At 42.5% G+C, this 24,628-nt stretch overlaps 1 protein-coding gene across 2 annotated transcripts in view; it reads left to right on the top strand.

Moving 5' to 3' along the window:
* The window catches only part of pip5k1bb (phosphatidylinositol-4-phosphate 5-kinase, type I, beta b), a 36,674-nt gene that overhangs the window by 10,138 nt on the left and 1,908 nt on the right, over window positions 1-24,628 (top strand). For both annotated transcript variants that reach the window (XM_026344294.1, XM_026344293.1), the window contains exons 2-13: window positions 9,811-9,914; window positions 10,017-10,085; window positions 10,720-10,850; window positions 13,489-13,606; window positions 15,147-15,299; window positions 15,477-15,776; window positions 19,547-19,749; window positions 20,114-20,197; window positions 20,910-20,958; window positions 21,080-21,164; window positions 22,033-22,188; window positions 23,145-23,271. In XM_026344294.1, coding sequence (XP_026200079.1) covers window positions 10,017-10,085; window positions 10,720-10,850; window positions 13,489-13,606; window positions 15,147-15,299; window positions 15,477-15,776; window positions 19,547-19,749; window positions 20,114-20,197; window positions 20,910-20,958; window positions 21,080-21,164; window positions 22,033-22,188; window positions 23,145-23,271 — 1,475 coding nt within the window. In that variant the 5' untranslated portion in view covers window positions 9,811-9,914. The remainder of the gene's footprint in view (window positions 1-9,810; window positions 9,915-10,016; window positions 10,086-10,719; window positions 10,851-13,488; window positions 13,607-15,146; window positions 15,300-15,476; window positions 15,777-19,546; window positions 19,750-20,113; window positions 20,198-20,909; window positions 20,959-21,079; window positions 21,165-22,032; window positions 22,189-23,144; window positions 23,272-24,628) is intronic.

The following is a 24,628-nucleotide window of genomic DNA, read 5'->3' as shown; positions in this document are numbered from 1 at the left end:
ACTCTGGTTCATCCAGCCACCAAAACATTAACTGGACTGAGTCTGGGAAATACACCAAAATGATGTTTGTCTGTCTGAGGGGGAATTTTGCTTTGTCATAATGAAGATTTGAAACATCGTGACTTGGCTTCTCTGTTTAGACATTTTGTTTCTTTCATCGGTGAAGCTGAAGGAGAAATGGTTAATGTTGAATTCATGCAGTAGAGGACATATTTGATAACAGCCCTATGAGCACTGCTACCTTAAGTTAAGTTGGCTGAAAAGTAAAGTGTATCTGCTAACTCCTGGGTCTGATTTGTCTCTGTGACTCTTTTCATGTTATAGTCCTGTGTCTCTGCATAGTAAAGTGGCAGATAAAGCAACCTACAGTGGAATTTCATGGTTTTCTGCATTAATTTGTCATAAAATGTGGTCTAATCTTCATCTAAGTCAATACTTTTACCAAATATACTGTGCTTAAAGTAGTAACACAAAAAAATAATTGAGAACAACCATAAAAACCTTATAGTGCTGAACCCTTAGAATAATAACCTCCAAAAACCTAATTAGAGTCAGGTGTTAGCATAAGTTATGAAAATTAGTTTGGAGGTGTGGACTAGAGCTGAAAAACAAAAGAAGATGCTTTCAGAGAGTGAAAGAATTGTTGATTTACATAAAGCTGGAAAAGGTTACATGGCTAGAACAGGCAAAAATTCTTCCTAAACAATGTGCAGGTCTGATCCACAGCCACAGGACGCACCTGGTTGAGGTTAGTGCCTCCAGGGGGGTTCACATACTTTTTCCACTATGGTTGTTCTTAATAAAGACATGAAAGAGCTATTTTAGACACATTATATTTGTTAATAGTCTTGACTTAGATGAAGATCAGATCACATTTTATGACAAATTAATGCAGAAAACCATGACATTTCAAAAGGTTCACAGAGTTTTTTGTGGTTTGTTTAAAGTGTCTCAGATTTGTTCCTTGAGAAATTGCAGACTGAGCCACTAATTTGGATCAGAAAGCGATGTAGCCTACTCACAACTGAGGAAAATGAGTGATTATGCAATCTGACTGGTTTCGGGACAAGGATAAGGTCTTCCACAGGAATATTAGCCTGTGGTTTCCTTGATGAACTTCCTTTTTCTGCCTCATTTGACTGGGCGGCAGTGGTATTGGTCCAGCTCGGGCCATGTTGGTTAGCTTTCCGCAGGCGATGTTCGAGAGGGAAGTGGCTCATGCAAATTCCCTGCTCTTCATTGGAAAGAACACCTGAGCTCCTGTGGTGTTGTGCCTGCTGGCCTTGCACTGATGCATTGCTTGTCAGATTGAGCGGCATCCGCGTGTTATGTAATATTTTCCATCTGAATAGCAGAAGAAGGGCAGCAGCACTGTACAGCCAAAACCTTGTCAACACAAATCATTATTATTTTGCGTCTCTCGGCTCTTTTATGTTTTGGGGCCTTTACTGTAGTGGCCGAGATTCTTTCCTAAATTAGTTATGAAGTTGAGATATTGACAGTATCTGTGGACATGAATCAACCACATTGATTCAAACTCACCTTTTAACACCAAGATTTCTGTGTCCTTTTTCTTGCAGCATGAGCTCCCTGTGAAGAGGTAGCCCAACAATTAACAGCCGTAGGGTTTTTAGTACAGTCTTGTGATTTTGGGTCAAAGAGCACTCTGTGTACTGTGCTCGTATGGTACCATGGGATCCCAGTAGTGATAGGACCAAAAATAACAGGCTTATGAGGCTCATTAAGACAGTTACATAAGACAGTTCCCTCAACGGTAGTGTTGAGCTTTCTCCTCTCATTCCTGATAATGGTCTGATTGACCAACGTGCCTCGCGTTGGTGCGTAGGGGTGTGGCCGAAGTTGCGTATGGTCACATTCAAGATATTCAGATTAAAAAATACCTCTTTTTGTTGTTGCAGTGGAATCCAGCACTTTGTAATGCTTGTGTGTATGTTTAGTGTGACTCCTCGGCCTACTACGCCCACTCTAATTCTTCTCTCAGAGGATCCACTGTCATAATCTACAGTGATATTCTAGGTTGAAGTGCCAATGTGCTTCGCTCCAGCTGCTGCGAGCTGAAGGCCTGACAAGAGTGTTTGTTTTCTTTCCCAAATGTCATCTCGTGTCATCCAGCACCCTTTCAACTGAGTCTTGTCTCGCTTCAATTTCAGTGAAGCATGGGAATGAGTAATACTGCCTTTTATTTTAAGGTTGGATTCCAGATTATTTGTAGGTTCATAAATACTCAAATCTCTTTATTTTAGATTGGGTTAATAAGTCTTGTGGGTTATGCTGCTTTGCTGGTTTCCCAGTAACTCAGTGCGAGGTGCTACTAATGATTACTTTTTCATTGTTTACTCAACTGTTGTTTTAGTTAATAGATTACTAAGTTTGTCATTTAGCATATAAAATGTCAAACAAACAATAATCTAAAAGTATTTAGTTTACGCTGATGAAATGTTTGATGCAAATACTGGCATCATTTGAGAGTTTAGTAAGTCTGGTAACAAATCTTTGGCCATGATGCATTCTTCTTTTTTTAACCATAATTACACAACATATACACTTTTGATGAATTGTGTTCTGTGAGGATCAACTTCTAGGTTGAATAATTAACCTGTGCTCTGATTTATATCTTTCTTTGTGACAGTGACTGGTTAGGTATTGGCCGGCACACGCACAATAAATCCAACATGAGTGTTTATTGTCCAGCATGAATTACAGGTCATAATGTACTTTTGCTGTTTGTTTGTTTTTTTCCATGCTAATCCAAATTGTGTATTGTTTTTGATCAGCTCAGTGATCCAAGCCTTCTCAAAATTTCTTTAATAAGGATGAGACGTTTCTTTTTCTATGGCCAGCGGCATGAATCAGAGCACTGCTCAATGAGAAGATGCTTTGTAACATAAACACGACTGAGCATTGTGACCCCCGTATTGTATTGATCTGATGAGGTTCAGTCTCCACACCTCTGTTCAGCTGTGTTGCACCTCTGTTTCAGTTATCTCCTCTTTTATTGTGCTCATTCATTGGGCAGGGTGTAGTCACGTCAGCACATACTACAGAGAGCCACCAGGGCTCAGTCTGGACTTTATGATGTTTTTATTATGAGTACTGTGATCAATGTTCACCTTAGGCAATGTAAGATATTTGTATGGTTTGTTATATTTCACAAGTAAAAGTATTGTGCAGGAAGCAAAAACAATGTATAATGTAAAGTGTATATATAGAGAGGGAGTTAAATAGTTCCTGTGTTAAGAATTTTAAAGCTCTAAAATATGACAAGTTCAAGTTGATGTGTCATCTATCCTCTCTGTAAATATAGTTTGATGAACAGCAGTGATCCATCAGTATTTTTCTGTTTTGCTCATGTTGAAAGTGAAAACAGATGTGAATAATTAAAGGAGCACTCCACCGATATCCATGAAGCTCCCACATTTAGTCATTGAGAGTACTTTCTCGCTTCACTGCTTCTTACTGGCACATCCAATTGAGTTTTTATATATTATAAACATCCTATGGAGTTGCATTATGGGAATTGCAGGATTTTGGAGCTTGACTCATTCCAGGAACCAAATGCTCTGCACATATGTTTTGTGCCATTTTAAGAGCCAAGATACAGATTGTCGGCGTTGTTTTTAGCTTCACTGACTTCTTAAATTCTTCGAAATTTGTAGAGAGCTATTTTAATCATGGAAAAAATATCAACAAGTGTGTGTTTACTTCTCATCTTGTTTACCTCTAATCTGACTCCCGATGTAGAATTTTGACATTATTATCACTTTGGTCTTAATGACCTGTAGACGGGAGTTCCCTCTTCTTGGCCCACAGAGCATGTCGGCACTAGTTTTTTTTAAAGGATTAAAAAAAAAATCCCCCAGCGGAGGCCTACAGCTTTCCTTGATGCATCAGTTTTCTTCTCTGTGTAATGATTGGTTGGTTGGAGGCTGCTGGCAGGCTGTTAGCTTGGCAGCCTCGCAGGAATTCAGATTATTCAGAGGTTGTGATGTTTGTTGTTATTGCTTGTTGTTGTTTTGGCCCTGCTGGGTTCCCCATGCCCCCCTCCCACTTTCCTGCCCGGGTGATGATGAGGTTTGCAGAGGCCCACTCAGGGGACCCGAGGGTGCTGGAGTGAGAGTAGGAGGGAGAGATGACAAAATGAAAGTGTCCGATAGCAAGACATTGAGGGGTGGGTGAAGACGAGTAAAAAGAGAAAACAGTGCAAATCAGTTTTCTTCCTCTTGTTCTTCAGAGCCTGGGATCTCAGATCTCTAAAGACAGGGCAGCCTGGATAATAACCCTGGATGTCACCATTGTAGCTTCAAGATATGCAGGTACACCTTTGGACTTCAGGGCAGGGCTGAGTAAAAGTAAGCTGGGCTTGGCTGGATCGGCAAGTCTCTCCTGTTCTCTCTGTGTCATGTGACCATGTTTTCCATGGATTTTGATATTAGGAGCTGCCGCTCACTTGCAGATATCACAGTCTGGGTATAACAAGCTGTAGTGTGTCTCTCCATCAAGGCAGCCTCTTCAAGCCGGCTTCTGTATGTTTAGAGAACATCGCCTCTGTTTTCTCTCCATATACTTGTGTGTATGTTCCTCTCAGCCCCCCCTTCATTCCCTCAGTTTAATCATGTGACCTCCTCCTCTCTGCTTCTCATGCAGAGTGGGACTACAGTAAGACACTGTCTGAATCACAAATACACAGGCGGGGTGCTCTACCCAGGTTTCTTCTCATCTTACAATCAAAATATATGAATTCTTTTTCTGTGTAGTTTGTAATTATTTGCTGCAGTGTTTTATAAGACATCACAAGAAAAGCACCAAACAAAATATTTAAAACTATCCCACATTTTCCCCCTCCCATTATGTTCCTCCTGTGTTGGTTGATTCCCTGCCCCTGTGCCACTCATTTTTTTCTGTCATGTCACATCTGAAAGGTCAATGCGCTCAGTAGGTGTAGTCCCTCTTTTCCTCCCACCCACCTGTGTTGTTTCTCTTTATTTGCTGTTGTCAAAAGGTCAAATATCATCTTTATATGCAATGTGTCAAGTGGAAATTCATGTTTACAGATAGCTGCTTGACCAATGTTGTTAAGGCCACGACAAAGGTTTAGGTGGAAGTTAAAACTGTACTGATTCATGGTCGCTGTATGCGGGACAGAGAGCTCCCATTCCCCCACTTGTGGAGCATTGTAAAAACATAAATCACTGTATTTTTAACCATGCTCTGTTTGTCCAGCTCTAACTGTCCAACTATTAGACATTTTAAGTATTTATAGCCCCCAAACGCTGCTGTCCTCTTCATGCAGCACCAACTACCAACAACTTTCACTTCTGCGACAAGATGCATCTAAAATGTATGATCATGTTTCCCCACGAGCTTCAGCTAGAGTCAGCTGTTAAAGCTGTTAATCCAACCAATTGCCAACCTCATTAGCTGCTAGAGTGGCTACACGATGTAATCTTGTTTAGACATGTAGCCTCACACACATGAACACAAACACACTGCTTTTGCCTGCTCTGCAGTGCTCCATAGTTCCCTGCTGTATCCAGACAAATACTACTCTGAGCAGCAACACAGCATGTCCCTCAGAGATGATGATGATGAAAACAAACGCACCTCCAGAGGATACAGGGGAAATCTGGAACTGAACATGTCAAAAACAATCAAATCTAACACCTGCCTGCTTCACGTGATGCAGCTGATAAAGGTGTATGTGTCTGAGCTGCGTTGGTGTTTACTTACAGGGCTACCAAACACGTGTTTGTTTTTATATGTACTTAATATGAGGCAGTCTGTTTGAATCTGTTAGAACCAGGGCAGAGTGTCCAAATAATGATCTCTTCTGGTGTCTTTGAGATTCACGAGCAGATATCTCTGCCTGACTGAACATTTCACAAATACAGTGTTAGTCTTTTCTCCCACTGTCTGCACTCCACCCCACTTTGTCTTTGTATGTTGGAAAAACACCGTCACTCCTGAAATATCCATCATAGACAGGCTAAAAATAAGTGTGGCTGTTTTTTTGAGGTGATGGAGGACTACATCTCATTAGTTTATTATTGTCATTTGTAGAACTGATCATTTCTGCCTGCTGTGCTGGGGGACTCCACACGTGAGGTGTGTGTGTTTCCCAGCCGTGTGCTCGTAACAGAAAATGAAGCAACTATTTTACAGCCATTAAACTAATTATGTAATCACACTGACACATCAAACAGTGAACACATATTTGTACAAGGCATCAGACTGTTAATGAATACTGCCGCACACTGCGTACAGTATACAGTACAGCCCTGGGGTAGATCTTGAAGTAGTTTTTATTTTTAATCTATTAGTGCTTGATTTATGTTATTTGTATTTTACCATGAGGCCGTTGGACTCAGGTTAAAGTGTTTTAGGTACTGAAATAAGGGTTTTAAGTTAAGTTGTGCTTGGGATGAGTTTCTGTAAGCTGTAGTCAAGGATCAGGGTGGTTAAGTTGATGAAGTGGATCCCCTGCAGGCCAAGCTAAGCTGACTCACCACACATCTTCTTAATTGTATCCACCCTAATCCAGATATTTGTGCTTATTTACCATCTCACAGTCAGGAATTGTGAAGGTCATAAAAGCCCAGCAATCCGGTCCACAACCTTCAGCATTGCTAGTCTGCTATTGATTCTCTATTATGTCTCCAATCTGCTGCAGTAATCCAATAGTATCTGGGGACTGAAGTAAAGCAGAACAACAAGGAACCTGTGTGAAGTATCTGTGCTGGTGACGGGAACTGTGGATGCTGTCTTGAATGATACTTCTCAGTCATGATGTAGTAGTCTGATCTGATGTGATTAATCTGTCTCATTCCTGTCTTCATTTTGATTACCACAACTTTATTCAGTGGGAACAGTGAAGGAATGTTATCATTGCTTCTTAGACGTTTTGACAGTTCGGATGTATTGGATCTGCATTTTTATCATACCAGACAGCCTGTTGTCTGCTCCCAGCAATGCGTTTCCCTCGCCTGGGCTGCTTGGCTACAGACTGGCTGTTTGACTTCCACGGGGGCTGAGTGGCACCCTTGGTAATATCCCTGAAACTGGAGGAGGAGATATGGCATGGGAGCCAGTATTTGATTTGCACTCAAGTGTGTTTGTTTGAAGGGTGGTAGAGTTCTTGACAAGGGTGTGTGGATTAGTGGGGAGAGAGTTATTTACGAACACCAAGGCTGACGAAGGCAGCAGGTAAGTAAAGTTTATTTGTATAGCACATTTTAGGAGCAGTATTTCCAAAGTGCTTCACAAGTAGGGAAGATAGAGTATTTAAAAAGTACAGTGTTGAGCTGAACTGAGAGCAGCTATATATATAGACCTTCGTACACCAGCCAGTTCGAAGTAGTTTTCATTCTATTTAGACCATAAAGTAGAGATGAGTTGTATCAATTTACAACTATCAACCAGTGACATTGATTTAAAAAGATGCGTTTTAATATGTTTTGCGAACAGTAATCTAATTGTGACTTACGAGGTATTATTTGACTTATTTGTGATAGTGTACAGGTCATGGGCTCTCTTATTTTCAATTCTCTACTCCTGTATACTAGTGGTATTTGCAGTGGGAGTGTATGACAGTGGTAAGACATGGCTGATTAGGATCATTCATCCATCCATTCTCATCCATTTGTCTATCCATCTGTCTGCGTTTTCTTTGTTCAGCAACAGACCTGCTGTTGTTCACTGCAGCTGCGAGCCTCTCATAGATTGTTCTGGAAACAGTCTGTAAGAGCATCAGCTGGGTGGTGGGGTCAGGTGAGAGAGAGAGAGAGAGAGAGAGAGAGAGAGCGAGAGAGAGCGAGAGAGAGCGAGAGAGAGCGAGAGAGAGAGAGAGAGAGAGAGAGAGAGAGAGAGAGAGAGAGAGAGGTCAAACCAATCCCTTTTAGGACTGCCACCATGCCCGAGCAGGGAAGCAGTTAGGCTTATTAACATTCCTCAAGTTCATAGCACATAACCAGTCATACAGAGTGATGGCTCAGGAGGATCAACACCTCCTGATCAACAACAAGTTTTTTTTTTCTAAGAATAGCATTGCAGGTGACTTTTCCCACAGAGCAAATACATCATCAGTACGAGTGAACAACTTTCAGCTGTACATATTTGTGTTTTTCGTGTGAGGAAAGCACAACACATAGGATATTAATTTGAAAGTGAGAAGGAAAGCATGAATGATGAACAGACCCAAACAAAGACAATAGACAATAGACATAGTTGTAGCTGGGATGTACCCTACGCTATTGGTGTTGTCTCTGTGTTTATAGCAACAGAAGAGCCTGTGCCCAGATAAGGACCCAGTCTGCAGATAAGAACTTAGTGTTTGCTACATTCTTCTAATATCTGAATCAGTGCGCAAACATCCATCTATAGACACGTTTGAAGTCTATTTTTAAACTTGGCAGCAACATATTTGATTATTTTATTTTATTGATAAGTAACACATCCTACAGCATTGTAACATCATTTCATATAAAATAGTTATTGTACAGTAGCTCGCATTAAGATTTTCAAAATAAAAGTGTTTAACTGCATAGTGATGGTTTGTCCTCACCTGAGAGATGTACAGTCTCACACTTCTGATTTAATGGGGATGTGACTGGTGTTCACAGAGCAGGTGGCCGAAGCACATGGCACTGCAAGCGCTGATGAAGCAGAAAGACATTCTACAACACTCATGGCTCTGAGACCTGCAGATACATTTATATGCAGGTGGTGTGGTGTCTGCAGGCCTGCCAGAGCTTATCAGACAAAGTCCCAGTTTTTTGCCATTTTTTTCTATTAAGCCTCTGCGCCTCACTTTCCTGTCTGTGTCCCTCTTTTCCCCTCTGATTCAAAAGGGACAGAGTTATGTCACTCTGTCTTATTTTCTCTGCAGACTAAAAGAATTAAACAAACAAATTAGAGGGGGCAGACAATGAGAGAGAGAGAGAGTGATAGAGGGAGCAGTGAAGTTGAATTCAAAGTGAACGTGAGAAAACTAGAATGATCACATTGCAGTTGTATGCCTGCTAACTAGTGACATTGTAGTTTACATGCATGTCTGTCCAGACTCATTTTCTAATACGTTTATGCAGATGTTTGTGCCAGATGTAATGAAATTCCTTCCATGCGTTTCTGAGATATAACACTGACGAGAATGGGACATACATGGGGACACAGTGACCTTGACCTTTGACCACCAAATCCTGAGCAGTCCAAGTGGACAGTTATGGCAAATATGAAGAAATTTCCTCGAAGCCTTCCTTAGAAATCGTGTTTGTGGGAATCGGGTGGACGGCTGGACAGGAAATTACTTTGGCTGTCTTTAAATTATGCCTGCGGCCCTGGCTATCGCTGGCACAGAGGCACAATTAGTCACTGGTGTTTTTGTGGCTCAGTAAGGACTTGCTGGTGCTGTAATCTGTCCAGTGCTGACAGATCATATTCAGTTCCAGGGCTACACCTCATCCACACACTCTGCAGTGCGCTGCTCATTTCGGAGGTGTTATTTATCCGACATGAGGCCTCTGCATGGAAAAAACGTCTCTTTCTGTTGTAAGAAGAGGCTGGACAGTTAATGCAACACACAGGAGAGACTGTCAAAGCAGAAATCTCCTGCTGCCTGTTAAAATGGCCTCAAACTAAAAATGCACAAGCGTATTGCAGTTAATTAAGGAATGTTTGCTGGTGGACATGTTGAGTCTCATCCTCAGTTTATTACATATTTGGAGTATCGCCACATGCTTCAAAAGCCGGGAGTGTTGTTTTTATTGTTTAACTCTTTGTGTGTCTGTTCTCTCGCAGAGGTTCCTGTGACAGATCCAAACCTCCTGATGATCTTTCAACCTGACAATCAAGACATGTCCCCCTGATTGCTGTTTGTTGGGCACAGCTTTCTGTTAAGCACGGTACATGAAATGCTCTTTACTTCTCAGCATATGTTAAGTTATTACCAAATATATTTTAGCTTTATACTCGGTTTGTTCTTTATTACTTTGTGTCTCTTTCAGATGTCAACTACAACAGAGAATGGGATGGGAGGGCCTTGGAGCACGAGCAGAGAGAAAACATACAAGAAGGTAAGATAGCTCATGTTCATACAATATCCTCAGTGTTCGGTTTTATTTCCCTCTTATGATGAATGTGAACCTATGCCATAACATTTATTTGGAAAGGCCACTGTTCAGAGCTAAAAAGTCCAAAAGGCCTTTTGAGTGGTTTCTGAGTCACATGAGTCCTTGCAAATGTCCTTCCACAGCACATAATGTCCTTACCCCGGCCAGAGCCCGCTGCCAGACATCAGTCAATGCTGGTCACACTTTCTCTTTTTTTAACTTCAGACGTCACTGCTTATGGCAGCACGTCTTAAGATGTCACCACCACAGGCCTCTCCACAGTAGCTTCCACTGTTCAGGTTGAGACTTACAGTCAACGTTTATTTTGTTGTGGCAGTAAAAGAACAAGTCTGATTCTTCCAGCATGTAAAAGCTGTTATACCGTACAATACACAGAAACTGTATGGAAATTGGTGATTCTATCAATTATATATTATTTATTCTTTTTATTTTAGATCCAAGTTACAAATCTCAGGCTTGTCTGTTCTATTTCATCTTTATATTCACATCCAACACTGAATGTAATGGGGAGAGCAGTGATGTTGCACTACAACAGCCTGGCTCATCTGATGAGCTTCTCTTCTTTTTTTCCATCTAGACCACATCGTCAGCCTTGAAGGGGGCTATTCAGCTCGGTATTGGTTATACAGTGGGCAACCTCACCTCCAAGCCTGACAGAGATGTGCTTATGCAAGATTTCTATGTGGTGGAGAGTGTCTTTCTACCCAGGTCAGTGCCACGCAGTATCACCACACTCCACTACATGTGCACACTGTCTCTCTGTAAACAGCAACACATCTCTGCAGTGTATCTATTTTCACTTTTCCAACAAATGATTTGTGTAGCAATGATTAACACGTCATGAAACAGAGCAGCCCGACTTTTTCATAAGCACAGGGCCATTATTCCACAGGAGCCAATGAATTATACATCTGCTTCATTAAAACATATTCTATGTAGCTGGCAACAATTTCCTGACTCTGCAAAGTCAATGTATGGAAAGCAACTTAATATTTGCCTGTCTGCCTGCTCAAATATTATAAGTCTGGGCCTTGTATTAGAACCATTTAAATCTATTATTACTTATGGTCAGCAGAAACTGCAGGCACTGAAAATATGATGCTGCTACCACAAAATGCCACCAGCACGATTTATCAACAAAATGAATTTTGCTAGGCGAAGGCATGATTCAGGGATAAAACTATTTGAGTGGATTACAACAAATCAGCTTACTGTGTGCCTCTTACTGCCACGGCTCCAAACATACGTCAGCGTGTGCCTGCTCCGTCATCTCACGCTGTGTGTTCACAGTTACATCATGAGCATAAAGAAACATTTTTTATATAATCCAAAACAGACCCGGGAACCCTTTTGAAAGCGTGATTCACTTTCAAAGAAGTAAGGAGAAAGTTATTTTCATTCCCACAAACATTAACAGAGTTGATCCTTCGGCTCATACTGAAGAAAATGAGTAACACGCGAGCAAAATGTGTGTTTGTATGAGTGCGACTGAATGCGTGACTCATTCAAGACTGACTTTAATTTTGAAGCCTCAGGACGAGAGAGTCCTAACAGGCAGTACAATACTTTGTGGTTTACCTTCGAGATGCTGCACTAGGATATGCAAACTCAGTATTGTTTATGCAAACTTGGTCTCGGCATGCACACTGACCTTTTACCGCCCGGCTCCTCAGCAACAGGTAAACATTACTCTTGCTTCTGGTGTTTGTCCTGCAGTGATGAGTGTTAAAAACAGCAACAGCCTGTCGAGACGATGAGGCACAATTCAGAATATTCTAAAAACATGTTTGTTTGATAAACCTCGATCTGCATTCGGTGTCGAGCATTTTCACGCAACGGTGAAAGAAAATGAAAGTTATAGTTATTTTCAGGGCCATCTTTTTACTGTAGCAGCCAGTTGAAAGAAAAATGAAGGCTACATGGTTAAGATAAGTAGATTAATCAAGCCACAGCAAACAAAATATATCACGTCCCTAATATCTGGTATCTGACATAGCCATTTTCCTCTTTCGTCTTAACTTCCTTTAAGCTTTCTCCTCTATAATAGCACAACTCCTTGCTTTCTTTTGACGGTGTCCTCAGAGAGCGGCCGATTGATGGAGACTACCTTTAGATGCTTTTATTGCCTGCTTCCATCACCCTACTCATCTCCCTTCTCCTTCACCTCTTGTTGTTGTTCATCTCTGGAGGTTTTTCCACGGCTGTTTGTCCTGTCAGTCTAGTCTTGGATGGCTGGAGATGTCGCCGATTAGTTTGACTCCCACACACGCACACGCAGACGTTTTTGTTTGTTGTATCTCTGACAATCAGCATGCATCTTTCCACAGGCAGACACACACACACACACACACATCCATAGGTGGATCTCTGATTAGAAACATTTCTAGGTCCTGTGTCCACGTGAAGCGTGCTTTACCATCATGCACTGTAAGTCATCGGTGACAGATAATTGCCTTCACACACTAAACACAGAAGTCAAATTTCATTCTAGAATAAAAACAGCTATAGTGTCGCAGCCTGATCTCGCCTGTATCCCATTACTGAAAATAGCACCAGCACAAAACAACAACACAGTGGCCTCTTTACCTAGAAAAGCATCCAAGTCCTAAGAATATTAACCAGATTTTCAGACGCTGTGGAAAACAAAGACCTATTTCAACCTACTCCTTGCAGATTTAGGGTCAGCAAAATCAATTCCAGCGAGAGTTTATTTAATCAAAGGCTCAACCAGTGACTCACTCTGGACTTATCGGATGTCACTGTGTTCCCCTGGGACACAGGTTAGGTTAGTTACAAAACAGGTTCGGTCTTTGTCTGAGAATGTCCCATGATCCAGCCAAGACAACAAAAATGTAGGTTACTGTGCGTGTATGGGTTCGTTGTTTTGTTTTTACCTATTTGTTAGTCCCTTTGTCTCCCACAGAGTCGAGGCTCATGTGGTGTTTGGTATTGTTTAGATCCAGTAATCAGAGCCATCTCCAGTCTCCAGGCAAAGAACTCTATACAGACCAGTTGTTGGGACGGTGCTGGCGAATCTTCTCATACATGACTTCACTGAGGCCCTGCTAGAGCACATTTACAAGGGCACTCAGATACATTTTTTTGGGAATCAATAGCTTAGATTCTCAGACATTAAAGATTAGGTGTTCCCTTTCTCTACAGTGCTGTTTACATGGGTTTGGAGACGAACTCTCAGTGTAAATGACACTGATAACATTGAACAATACCGAATGTAATATTTAAGTTTTTTGTTGTTCCCCCTTATTTCAAAGTGATTAATGTATCTAATTTACTGCATATATTTTTCTTGTTTCCTGGGGGGCCTGATATTCATTGCACATCCCAGCGAGGGAAGCAACTTGACCCCAGCACATCACTATCCTGACTTCCGCTTCAAGACTTACGCTCCACTGGCTTTCCGCTACTTCAGAGACCTGTTCGGCATCAAACCAGACGACTATCTGGTAAGGATAAAACTCGGCAGAGACTCACCAGATCATTAGTTGTTTGTTTGTAAGGTGATAATAATAATATAATAATTTAAGAGGAACTAGTAGATAGATTTTCTCCCCATTACCACATTCTCCAAATGTCACACTGCTCCAAGCAGTTATATCTGCATGTGCAGCAACAGCAACACATTTAATATGTAAAATATCCGTCATGCAAACAGATTTTTGTCACAGTGTTTCTGAATATGCACATGTTGGTTGGGTTTCGCGTGAGATATTAACATGTTACAGAATCAAAGTAGTTTGTGGCTGTGGGGTAATGCCACACGCCATCTGTTCAAGGGGAATAAAGGATGGGAGGTAGCGACTCAGCTAACGGAGTGTGCCTTCGTTACGGTGGCTCTAACAAGCTGCCAGCGCAGGAAGAAATCAGCAGATAATTCTGCGATTTCCCAGCAGAGTCACACACATGAACACACAGGGAAAGGGACACAGAACAAGGGAGCGATGCACTTGAAGCGATTCAGACTTTTCGAACAGAGGCATTTTGGTGAATCACGTTTCTTCTGCTTGTTTACCTTTTTTCCAAGTCTGGGAAAAGATTCTCTCCCTAAAGCCCTGAGCGTCTAATATCACGTTCAAACGCCCCTTTGAACATGATATGTGAGTTTATTTATGTCCTCAGCATAACATAGTGTATGTTAATTTAATTTGCCATCCACCAGAGTATACCTTGTTGTCACATTAATCCCTCTCCTACACGTTTGCTTCTTGCTTGGAACAAAATTACATTTTGTGTAATCTTGTTTGGACTTTATCACGTTATGATGCCTCTTTGCTGTTTTCCATCTGGCTCCAAGCCTTTTCAAAGGCCCATGCCAAATGTGTTTGTGCATAAGGGAAAGACAAAAGGCTGTGGAAGAGACGCAGACAAAATGTACCTTTAAGCCAGCACCGGGAGGATGGCACAAGGCACAGCAGCTTAGAGGATGTGCCTGTCATTGATGTCCTTGAGGTACTGATGAATTCATTTGGCCACACAGCAGAGTCTAATTAAAAGAGAAGAACACACACACACGGAGTAACCGAATGCAAACGCAATAAACCGAGGATGTGTTTGTGCTGGCAGCTCAACGTGACTGCAGACGGTCATCAGCGATAGACTTTCTGGAGCGGGCGGGCAGATGCCTCCAGTGTTTCTCTCCTCTGAACATGTTGCTCTCATAACGCACTGATTAACATCTAACACTGCACTACAGTCTGCTGCTTTCCCTCACACGTTGCTTGCCACGTTGGGGATGAAGGCTCTCAGTCTGTTCTGGTGGTTCTGGTCTGAGATGCAGCACAAACAGCTACTGCTCCAACTACACCAGCTCTAGGGACGTTATGTTTCTGTCCGTGTTTGCTTTTCTTTCCCTTCTGTTTTGTAACATTAAAGCAAAAGGAAGTTGAGAAATGCTTTCACTGAAATGCCTGTAAATGTTGCTCGTTTCTAGCGCTCTAACCTCATGTGACGTGTTGAACGGGTTTGTTTCTGTTTCTCCCTCCTCAGTACTCCCTGGTAAATGAGCCTCTGATTGAGCTTGTCAACCCAGGGGCCAGTGGATCTCTGTTCTACTTAACAAGTGATGATGAGTTTATCATTAAAACCGTCCAGCACAAGGAGGCCAAGTTTCTCCAGAGACTGCTACCTGGATATTACATGGTAAGACAGATAAATGCACCATCAGAGTGTCTCAGTCGAGGTGCTGCTAGAAACACATTAATACATAACAACCTGTTTCACTACACAATGAGAAGTGGACCAAGACTAGGAAAGTATTTTTGTGTATGCTGATCCTGTTCACTGCACTCTGACCCCATGGTCTCTTTAAATTCACAGAACTTGAACCAGAATCCACGCACGTTGCTGCCTAAGTTTTACGGCCTGTACTGTATCCAGTCTGGAGGCATCAACATCCGACTGGTGGTTATGAACAATGTGCTGCCTCGCTCTGTCAAGATGCACTACAAATACGACCTGAAGGGATCTACCTACAAGAGACGAGCGTCCAGGAAGGAGAGAGAGAAGTCCTGTCCCACATACAAAGACCTGGATTTCCAGGACATGCACGAGGAAGGGCTTTACTTTGATGCAGAAACATACAACAACCTAATGAAGACTCTGCAGAGAGACTGCCGGGTGAGTGGTGATAGAAATGTGGGAGTCGGAGCAGAGTGTTTCTCTTTATGTCCAGTGGACCGACTTTAGACTGTAGATGGTTAAATATATGTCAAGTGACCTCTTGTTGTTTTACCTGATAATGAAAGCTTGAACACCAACACATGCAGCTTAACCACACTGTGTGCTACTTTTTTGAAAGTAGGATCATGATGTGTTTCCACTGCTGCCTCTCAATTCGCCCCGCTCTCTGTTCTTCTTTGTCTGGCCTGCTATGTTTCAGTACATGACAGCTTTCCAAACACTGACTGTGATTAAGACATGATCCTGGTAGCGTGAGAGAATCAGGGCTTGATCCAAACATAGTCTTCCAATGTAAAACTTAACACGGCGTTCTTCAGAAGCATACTTTTAACACAGAGGCCAGGGGACTGTCTGGGGTGGAGTATTTTTTCTTGTACTTTCTTGTACCTTTTCGAATCGTCATGTGCTTTTGTCTCTGTACACGACATTAAGGTTATCCTTACAAACAGTTTCTCTTGTAGTAGTGACTGAAGGAACATGTGGAATATATTTTCATTTTCATGTGTTTGCAGACAAGTGCAGACAAGAATCAAGTCATAAGACATAATGATCTGATTTGCTTGTTCCTTTTGCCCTAAAGCATCAACAGCTTAGATTCTGTGGCTCCTGGATTAATCAAGCGGTTCCTTTTGACACAACCATTATGACAATATATCTTTTACTGTGAATTATCAGGCCTGAAATGACACTTATAATGTGTAAGAGGAAATTCCTGTGAAAGTTGCTGTTGAACCAGTCCAACCTGCCAGACCTATGGCACCATTTAGCGACAACTGAATGGCGTCAATAACACTAGACTCATCTAAAACATTTAAATTTTTATTGTCTAACAGTGATTTTATAGCCCCACGGTAATTGATGGCATATGTAGAAGTGTTAGTGGTAATGAATGGTGTAATATGATGAACATATTTCACTTCTTAGTTACTTAAAAGAAAAAAAAACAGCAACAACTTAGGAATACATGAATTATTCTGGGTCAAGTAAATTCTCTGCGTCAAGTTTGTGGTTTTGTAGCTTTGTTGGCAAAGATGAATAACCTTCCAGGAAATGTGTGTAAACATGGCGGGAACAACTGTGGCTTTCCCACCATCTCAATCACAATCATTAGTGAAACAGTGTTTAGTTAGAGCGACACTGCCAGAAGTTTCAAGTGCTGCTCAGGATGCGGCCTTTCTCGTTATCATTAACCAAAATGCTGGCTTGGTTGATTCTCTGAACGCAGCCGGAATGACGTGATCCACACACACACACACACACACACACACACACACACCGTGCCCAAATGGATTCCAGACACCCACTGTCTGTGTGTGGAGGCCTCTCTATGCCACATTGTGAATGTGTGAAGTGTACAGTGTGGTGTGTGTTTGTCTCTCTGTATACATGTATACATGTAAGCGAGACTGTTGAGCAGCAGCTGTTAGAGGCTCTGTGCTGTACACTTTGTTATTGCCATGGCTTCCTGCTCTTGCCTCCTAAGCGGGAAGCAAAGTGCCCTCTAAGCAGAATCTCTATCCATTTCCATGAGTAAGCAGCTAACCCTGTCACCCCAGGAGAGGCTGTGGACCAAAACACAGAGGAGGGGTCGGCAGAAGCCAAGCAACAGGGGGTGAGGGGAGTGGAGAGGAAGGGGATTGTCGTCCTATAAAAGTACGAAGTGCCATAAAATTGTTTGAGTTTAGAGATGAGTTGACGCTGACAGCAGAGCAGCGAAGAAAAGGAGGAGGACGAGTAATGTGATTGAGGGAATCACACATTTCTGTTATGTGGGACTCTCCTCGTGAAACGCACGGTGCACTGTCTTCCTTTGAAGTCTCCTCTCTCCATTACTCTGCAGCTCCCCTGATACTCGCCAAATGCCAAAACAGCACAAAGCATTAATAATTCATGTGGAACTCCACTGTACACGGAGAGTGTGAGACGGGCGTGAGTGCCTGTTTCTTCTGGTACGTGTGTAGCTTGTAAGAGAGAAGAGCATCGTGTCACGTATGGCACTACAGTGACTGTGCAGCAGCCGTCCGTGAGACAAACATGATGTTAACGACAGCGTGTGTTTGACGGCTGAGACCTCGTCATCGTGGGGAACAAGTACAGAAATAAGATTCAGACAATACAGGCAGGCTGTGCAGGTGGTCAGTAATGGTTGCATCAGTGTCGATGTTGTCATCTTCTCAGCCGTCTAATCCTTGACGATAACGAGTTCTCTCACTCTGTCGCTACAGAAAACCAACACTATGACCTTCCAGCAGGATTGTCAAACACATTCATGATATTTGCAGTGAGACATAATCGTGTCATTAACCCAGGTTTTGTGCTGATCATTATTTTGAATTCAAACCATATTTTGGAGGATTATTTTATTGCTTTATGTAGAAAATGCAAGTGAAATGGTAATGTGCTCAGAAAAAACAGAAAATATTTGTATTTTAGAAGCTTTCACCTGTGTATTAGTGTTAATGTCACTGCAATGTGGGGCACGCCATACAGAACTACGGGCAGCTCTACAGCCCTTCTGCCACAAACTGGACATAGATGGGTCTGGCGCTTCAGGGTGGAGTACACTCTGTGATTTGTTGTAGATGCTGGGATAAAGGCCACTTCCTTCAGGAGTGTTAGTGTTAGTTTTTCCCCATTCAGTGAGGAAACTGAGCTGTGTTTGAAATGGGAGCAGAGGACAGGTTGCCCAGAGGAGAGATGCAAACACACTTGGCTCTTATACCTGGTAGGATCAGTAATATTACACTCCACACACTGATTTTTCTCTATACAGCTCCTGCACATATAAACCATGTTTTGTTTTGTTTTTTCAAAATCCAAAAAGGCTTTTCACAAAGAGCATTAGAAATGCAGCTGTTTTCTTTCTGATGAGGTGGTTGGATTGTCTGCTTGGGAAAGCTGGGGCCATGACACACAGTAATGGCCTTTCTGTAGGCAGCCTGGTTTGTGTGGCTCTATTCAAAATGGCTGCTGTTTGAATAGGCTGGAGGAGTTTGAGTGAAGGGATGCAAATCGTTGATATGGAACAGGCAAAGCTTTGACAAAAGCCTCAGTGTTTGTTTGACTGATTAAGTCTGTATTGTGTTTGTGTATGTGTGTGTGACTGTGACTTTATAAATGACTTTCTACTGTAGAAGCAGAGTTAACAGGAATATTATCGTCTTTATGAGTTTTTTATTCAAACTAAATATAAAGTATAAAGAATTGTAAGCCAGTGCAGTAACTTTTTTTCCAATCTAGGTCATGAGATAAGCCAGGCTACATGGCAGTCACTCTCTGTTTTCCTACCCCAGTCCAACCGTGAGACTGTTTTATTTGATCCCTGAGAGACCTGAAGTCGCAGAGTCTGAGGGAAACTGGGTGAAAGGCTTCTTAGACAGGTCAATGTTTAAGACTTGGCTCACGGGGAGAGAAACACCTTGTTTATTTAGCTCAAAATTGGTTTAAACAGAGATTTCCTTCTGCTAGATTTCTGCTCTTTGAGGCACCAAAGCACTTTGGGTGTGTTTTTCAAAACCTCTCATGATGTCACTGCAGTATATTTACCATTGGACTGCTGACGCGGAGACATCCATCCCAGGAGAATAATGTCTTCAGTGTTCAAACAGCTCAGGAAAATGTGAAGCATCCTGTTATTACAAGCCAGCTCGTGGCTTTAAGTATTTTAATATTTCTCTAAAAACCAAATTTCTTGTAACTTGTCATAGGTGCTGGAGAGTTTCAAGATCATGGACTACAGTCTGCTACTGGGTGTGCATGTCTTAGACCAGAGCCACAGAGAGGGAGGTGAGCCGGGCCAGGCAGGGGGCGATGGGAAGAGACCTGTAGCTCAGAGGGTCCTTTACTCCACAGCCTTGGAGTCCATCCAGGGAGACGGCAAGGCTGCCGAGGCCCTCACTACAGACGACACGTGAGTCGGCTCAGCTGGGGGAAAACACTTATTATGCACACATATTTGGGCATACACACTCTGCCTCTGTCTGTCTCTTAAACCTTTTCTCTCACAGGCACGGTTATACAACGAGCTCATACCTCACATAGGACACTCAAACAGTGTACACACAGTCAAGGCTCTCATATAACCATAGCTACAGTACACAAATACTAACACAGCCACTGTTATGTGTATTTACAGCCACACACGTGAATTGTAAAAAGTGTAGTGCCTCTTTGACAAACACTTATAAACGTGCAGAGGCACATAATTTCCAGCATTGCAGAGGACGAACAGTAGCTATTCCCTCACTGTTGGTGTGTTTTGAACTGTGTTTCAGGATGGGGGGCATCCCTGCCAAAACACACAAAGAAGAAAAGCTGCTCATTTACCTGGGAATCATAGATATTCTACAATCATACAGGTACTGATGAGATGATAGAAACCTGCTGGCATTTTGTTATAATACTGCTGATGAATCTGTTGAGCAAGTCTGACTGTATGATCTGCAGAAATGTGTCTCTCAGATTAGCAAAAGGAACCTCAGTACCTGAGTTACTGCATTAAATGATTCTTCCCTCCAGCCCTCTAATGTTAAATTATAACCCCGTACTGAGGGAAACAGCTACAAACCACTTTACTACACTACTGAAAGGACTTAAGGTTTTTTTCTCTGCCCAACAAGATTTAAATGGACACTGTAGTCACTCTTCTTTATTTACACATTGATTTTTTTGTCCTCAAAGCACAGGGTCGGGCAACAGAGGAGAAAGCCTTTTGGCTCATCAGCCATTCAAACTTGGGGCAATTTCAAAGTATCAGATAAATCTTTGTCTGCCTAGTGCTCGAGGCATCAATGGCACACACAGTTGGTGAGGTGGAGAAGGATGAATAGGTCCAATTTGTCTCCATGTAGCCGGCCTTAATTCTAGTCGCCTGCCTCACTCAGAAACAAACCTTACAGGCTAAACGTTACGTAACTCCAAACTTTGATGTGGCTCCTGCTAAAATTTAACTTAATTTGTGCAGTGCAGAGGAACGAGAGTGCATCTCAGGTTTGACGGAGCATAAAGGGGAAGTTTTGTGTAAGCAGATACATTTGTGACAAGGCTTCTTCTTGTTTTGTTTGTCCAAAGGTTCATTAAAAAGTTGGAACACTCGTGGAAAGCCCTGGTGTACGATGGCGTAAGTTGATAGCCTGCCCAAAATCTGACACTGCTGCTTCTATGAATGAGCCTTTCATTTGGTCTCATAGACTTTCATTTACTGTCTGATAAAAGCCCAGCGTTTTCTTGCTTTTTCACAGGACTCTGTGTCAGTGCACCGGCCCGGGTTTTACGCCAGCCGTTTCCTCAAGTTCATGAGCGGACGGGTCTTCAGGAAGACTCAGCGTAAGTCCGAGGGTTGATCGTAGTCACCGATGGGAGGGAAGGCAGCTGACATGCCTGAAAACAAAGGGAAAGGGGCAGCAGTGGGAAATGGAAAGTGGGAAATCCCGTCCTGATAAGGCTGTTTTTATTGTCTCTTGGTGGGCATACTTTATGTGTGACAGTGTAACGTAATTAGATTTGTGGTAACTCCTTCTATTAACTGCGACATAACAAGAATATTTTCCCTGGTATTGTCCTCCCTTCTTCTTCCGTTGTTAACTGTGGGATAAGCATTTGAGGCACATGATCCATTGTGTGCAGATATCTTAACTTTGATGCAATTAAAGGTTAAAAAAACAGACTTTTGTTCTTTAATATGATTGACTTCATGTTCAGGTCATACAAAACAGATCCCGTTTGTGATGTGTGGCAGTTGTCGAGGTTTCCGGCACGTAGAGCTAGTCGCACCGTCACAGCCTGTTATCAGTGCTGTTGGCGTGACTAGGTAAACTCAGGAAGCTGTTTTGGAAATTCACATGAACATCAAATATAGTTACAAATGTTATGTAACAACGTGGGACATCCCCCGGTGGAAATTAGCATGGCTGAGGCAATAATTTGAAGTAGCTGTGCTATTAACCATCGCCAAGTGCCTTCAGAGGAAAATGAGAGGAATGGATTTAATTTCATGCCCTGCTTCAGAGGCAGAGCAAGGATGGCTTAGATGGCGTGGATGTGTAATTTCCATTGTGCATTTTAGCAGTTTAATAACTTTACTGTTAAAGCATTGAAGCTTCATTGCACGTCAACTGCGATTCAGTCAGAATAAATACCTCTTTCCTTTGTGTCCCCCAGTTATCCTCACCATATTCTCCTTTCTGCTCTGCAGCACTTCGATTCTCCCCTTCAAAGAGGACTCGCACTTCCATCCCAGCCCTGAAGTCTTCCTCTCAGGAGATCCTTTCATCACAGGCAGACGATAGGAACGAGGACAGGAGGGACAGGCTGGGAGGAGCCCATAGTCTGGCCAGTCTGGACGGACAAGGTACACAATACAAGTCACATGTCCAATGATTGTAAGAGAGCATATTTCAGATGTTTTACAAGATAAACATAAATTATTAATGAGATTGTTCAGTAAATATACAATAATAACCATGATTCTCAGTGTCTCAGATGCCATGTACTCTATTCTCTACTATTTAAACTTCATTTGTTTTCTAGTTTCTATTGGAGCTTTTAAAAAAACCTGTGAACAGCCACTAAACAATATAAATGTCCTCTCAGCAAGAGGCTGCCTTGTCATTAGCATTGAGTTTCTGTCTCAGTCTTACTGATGATCACAACCTCACCATAAACACCATGCAGTGTGACAAAGGGTGAAAACAACAGCAGCTTCAACATTAGCGTCTTGCCTTTGTCTTTGATTGGATGACCGACCATTAGCCAATGCTACGCCGGAAGATACTAGGGTGTGGGCATGGGTGTGGAACAGGAAGAGAGGCCATGGGGCCATGTGTCCTCCTTTCTTTACAAGCGCCGCTCTCTCACACCAGCGTCTCCAGCTGTGACGCAACACACTGTAAATTCACTTGGATTGTTGCACTTCCTCCCACTCTCCCTTTACAGTTACTAAATCAGTCTGAGAGAGGACAGAGAAAAACCTGAGGTGGACACGGAGGAAAATGTTGTGTGGCACTTTTATTGGAGCAGATTTATCAATAACGTTAAATTTCCACGCCCGGCCTCGTCTTGGTCATTAGCTTTGTTCAAACTTTAAAGGCCACAGTGGAGAATTACAGGAATAAATCTTGTGGCTAATACAGTTTAATTGCCGTATAAAGCTGTAATGATCATATTGATGACTGATTTTCCAAGAAACCAGTGTTGGTGTCAGTGTTGGCAAAGTTCAGTGATGGGAAATAAAACTCAGTCTGTGAAGAAGGTTTCAACATAATGTGCAGATCTGAGATCACATGCATGTAAATGTTTTCTCCTCAGCTGTGTTTGGGTCATACCTGCGTCCTGACCTGGTCCCTGCCAACCCGTCCTTTTATGAAGGCTCCTCCATGGGAACCATCTCCACCTCTTCCATCTTTGTCAACGTGGACAATCAAACAGAGGAGAGGTACGGCGTCCTGCATTCATTATTTTGTGTTGCTGTTGATTGGGGGGGTTGTGACGGGTAGTTTATCACCTTAAAGTCATGATGCGCTGCTACTGCACGCGATGCAGCCTTAAGGACGAGAAGGGAAATCTCTGTATTTGCCACGCCCAGCACACACATGCCTCACCACTCCCACGTTATTGTCACCTGTGCTCTTCTATTACACGGTCTTATTGGCGACTTGCGTCATGGAGCGGCTGACTCATCTGGCTCGGCAGCATGCATCCAACACACATAAAGGCACTTCCTACACAACATATGGATCGAACAGTCCGAGGAAGAGTAACCATCACCACTACTGTCTTAGAATGAGAAGAGAAGGGAGGGAAACAAACTACACAGATAGTTAAAGAACATTTGATTTTGCTTTGGGCAGGACAACTTTGGTTGGCTCGACCTGATGTCAAGATGTTTTGTTAGACGTTGAACCCTCTTCTCTACATCACACTGTACGGCTGTTAACAAAGGACATTTCTCCTCCTCTCATCTCTGAGCACTCGTTTCCTTCGCCACGTGTTTTCTGTCTTTTATCCTTCCTCTTTTTTCAGCAGTGTCAGGTTCAGCGTGCTTTCTGAGGCTCCATTGTGTGACTTGCCTGGTCTTGCCTCCTTCATCAGTTACCTGCTGCTGCCCTGACAATCCTCTGTCAACTGTTTTCATAAATATTTAAACGCCGACTTTGACACAGTCTTGCTCGGTGCCATTATGCAGCAGAAAGCCTGTGACAAAGGAGGACGAGAGATGCGGCGGAGACTGTACATTCACCGATCCCCTGTCTGACAGCTGCTTTATTACCTTAGTAACACCTTGAGTTGTGTTGTTTCAGGGTAGCATGGTTTTAAAACAAAGCTGTTATTAATGTGCGTCTTTATCCATGTACCTCCAGCACTGTACTGCTGTCCTTCCCTCTCTACCTGACCTCCCTTCGACATTAGCACTTTGAACACAAAAAGTCAATCACATGTCGTAAATGAGCAAAAACACATTCCTGACTCTGTTGGGGAGTCACCTGTCATTCGAGCGCTGCTGTCGCCCTCTGGTGGTGAAGGATTCTCCTGTTTGTTGAATACGCTTGCACTTAACTTTATGTTTGGTTGGTGTACTGCTGCAGCCTCTCACCGTGCTCCTTATATATGATTATTCCCCCCAGTGAAATGCTTTTACATTGGGATTTGTTTGATTTTAGTGTTTGGAGATCTACTTTGTGCACTTGCAGGAGCAGGTGATGGTTCTGTAGCAGGATTCACCTCCCTGCTCTTCATTTAGACCTCATAATATAAGTTTTATGTATTATCTCTTAAGCTATATGTGACCCTAC

This window comes from Anabas testudineus, chromosome 9 (genome assembly GCF_900324465.2).
Source record: "Anabas testudineus chromosome 9, fAnaTes1.2, whole genome shotgun sequence".
Lineage (NCBI taxonomy): Eukaryota > Metazoa > Chordata > Actinopteri > Anabantiformes > Anabantidae > Anabas > Anabas testudineus.
The sequence above is the reverse complement of the archived record's forward strand: the minus strand, read 5'-3'. Positions and strand labels throughout refer to the sequence as shown.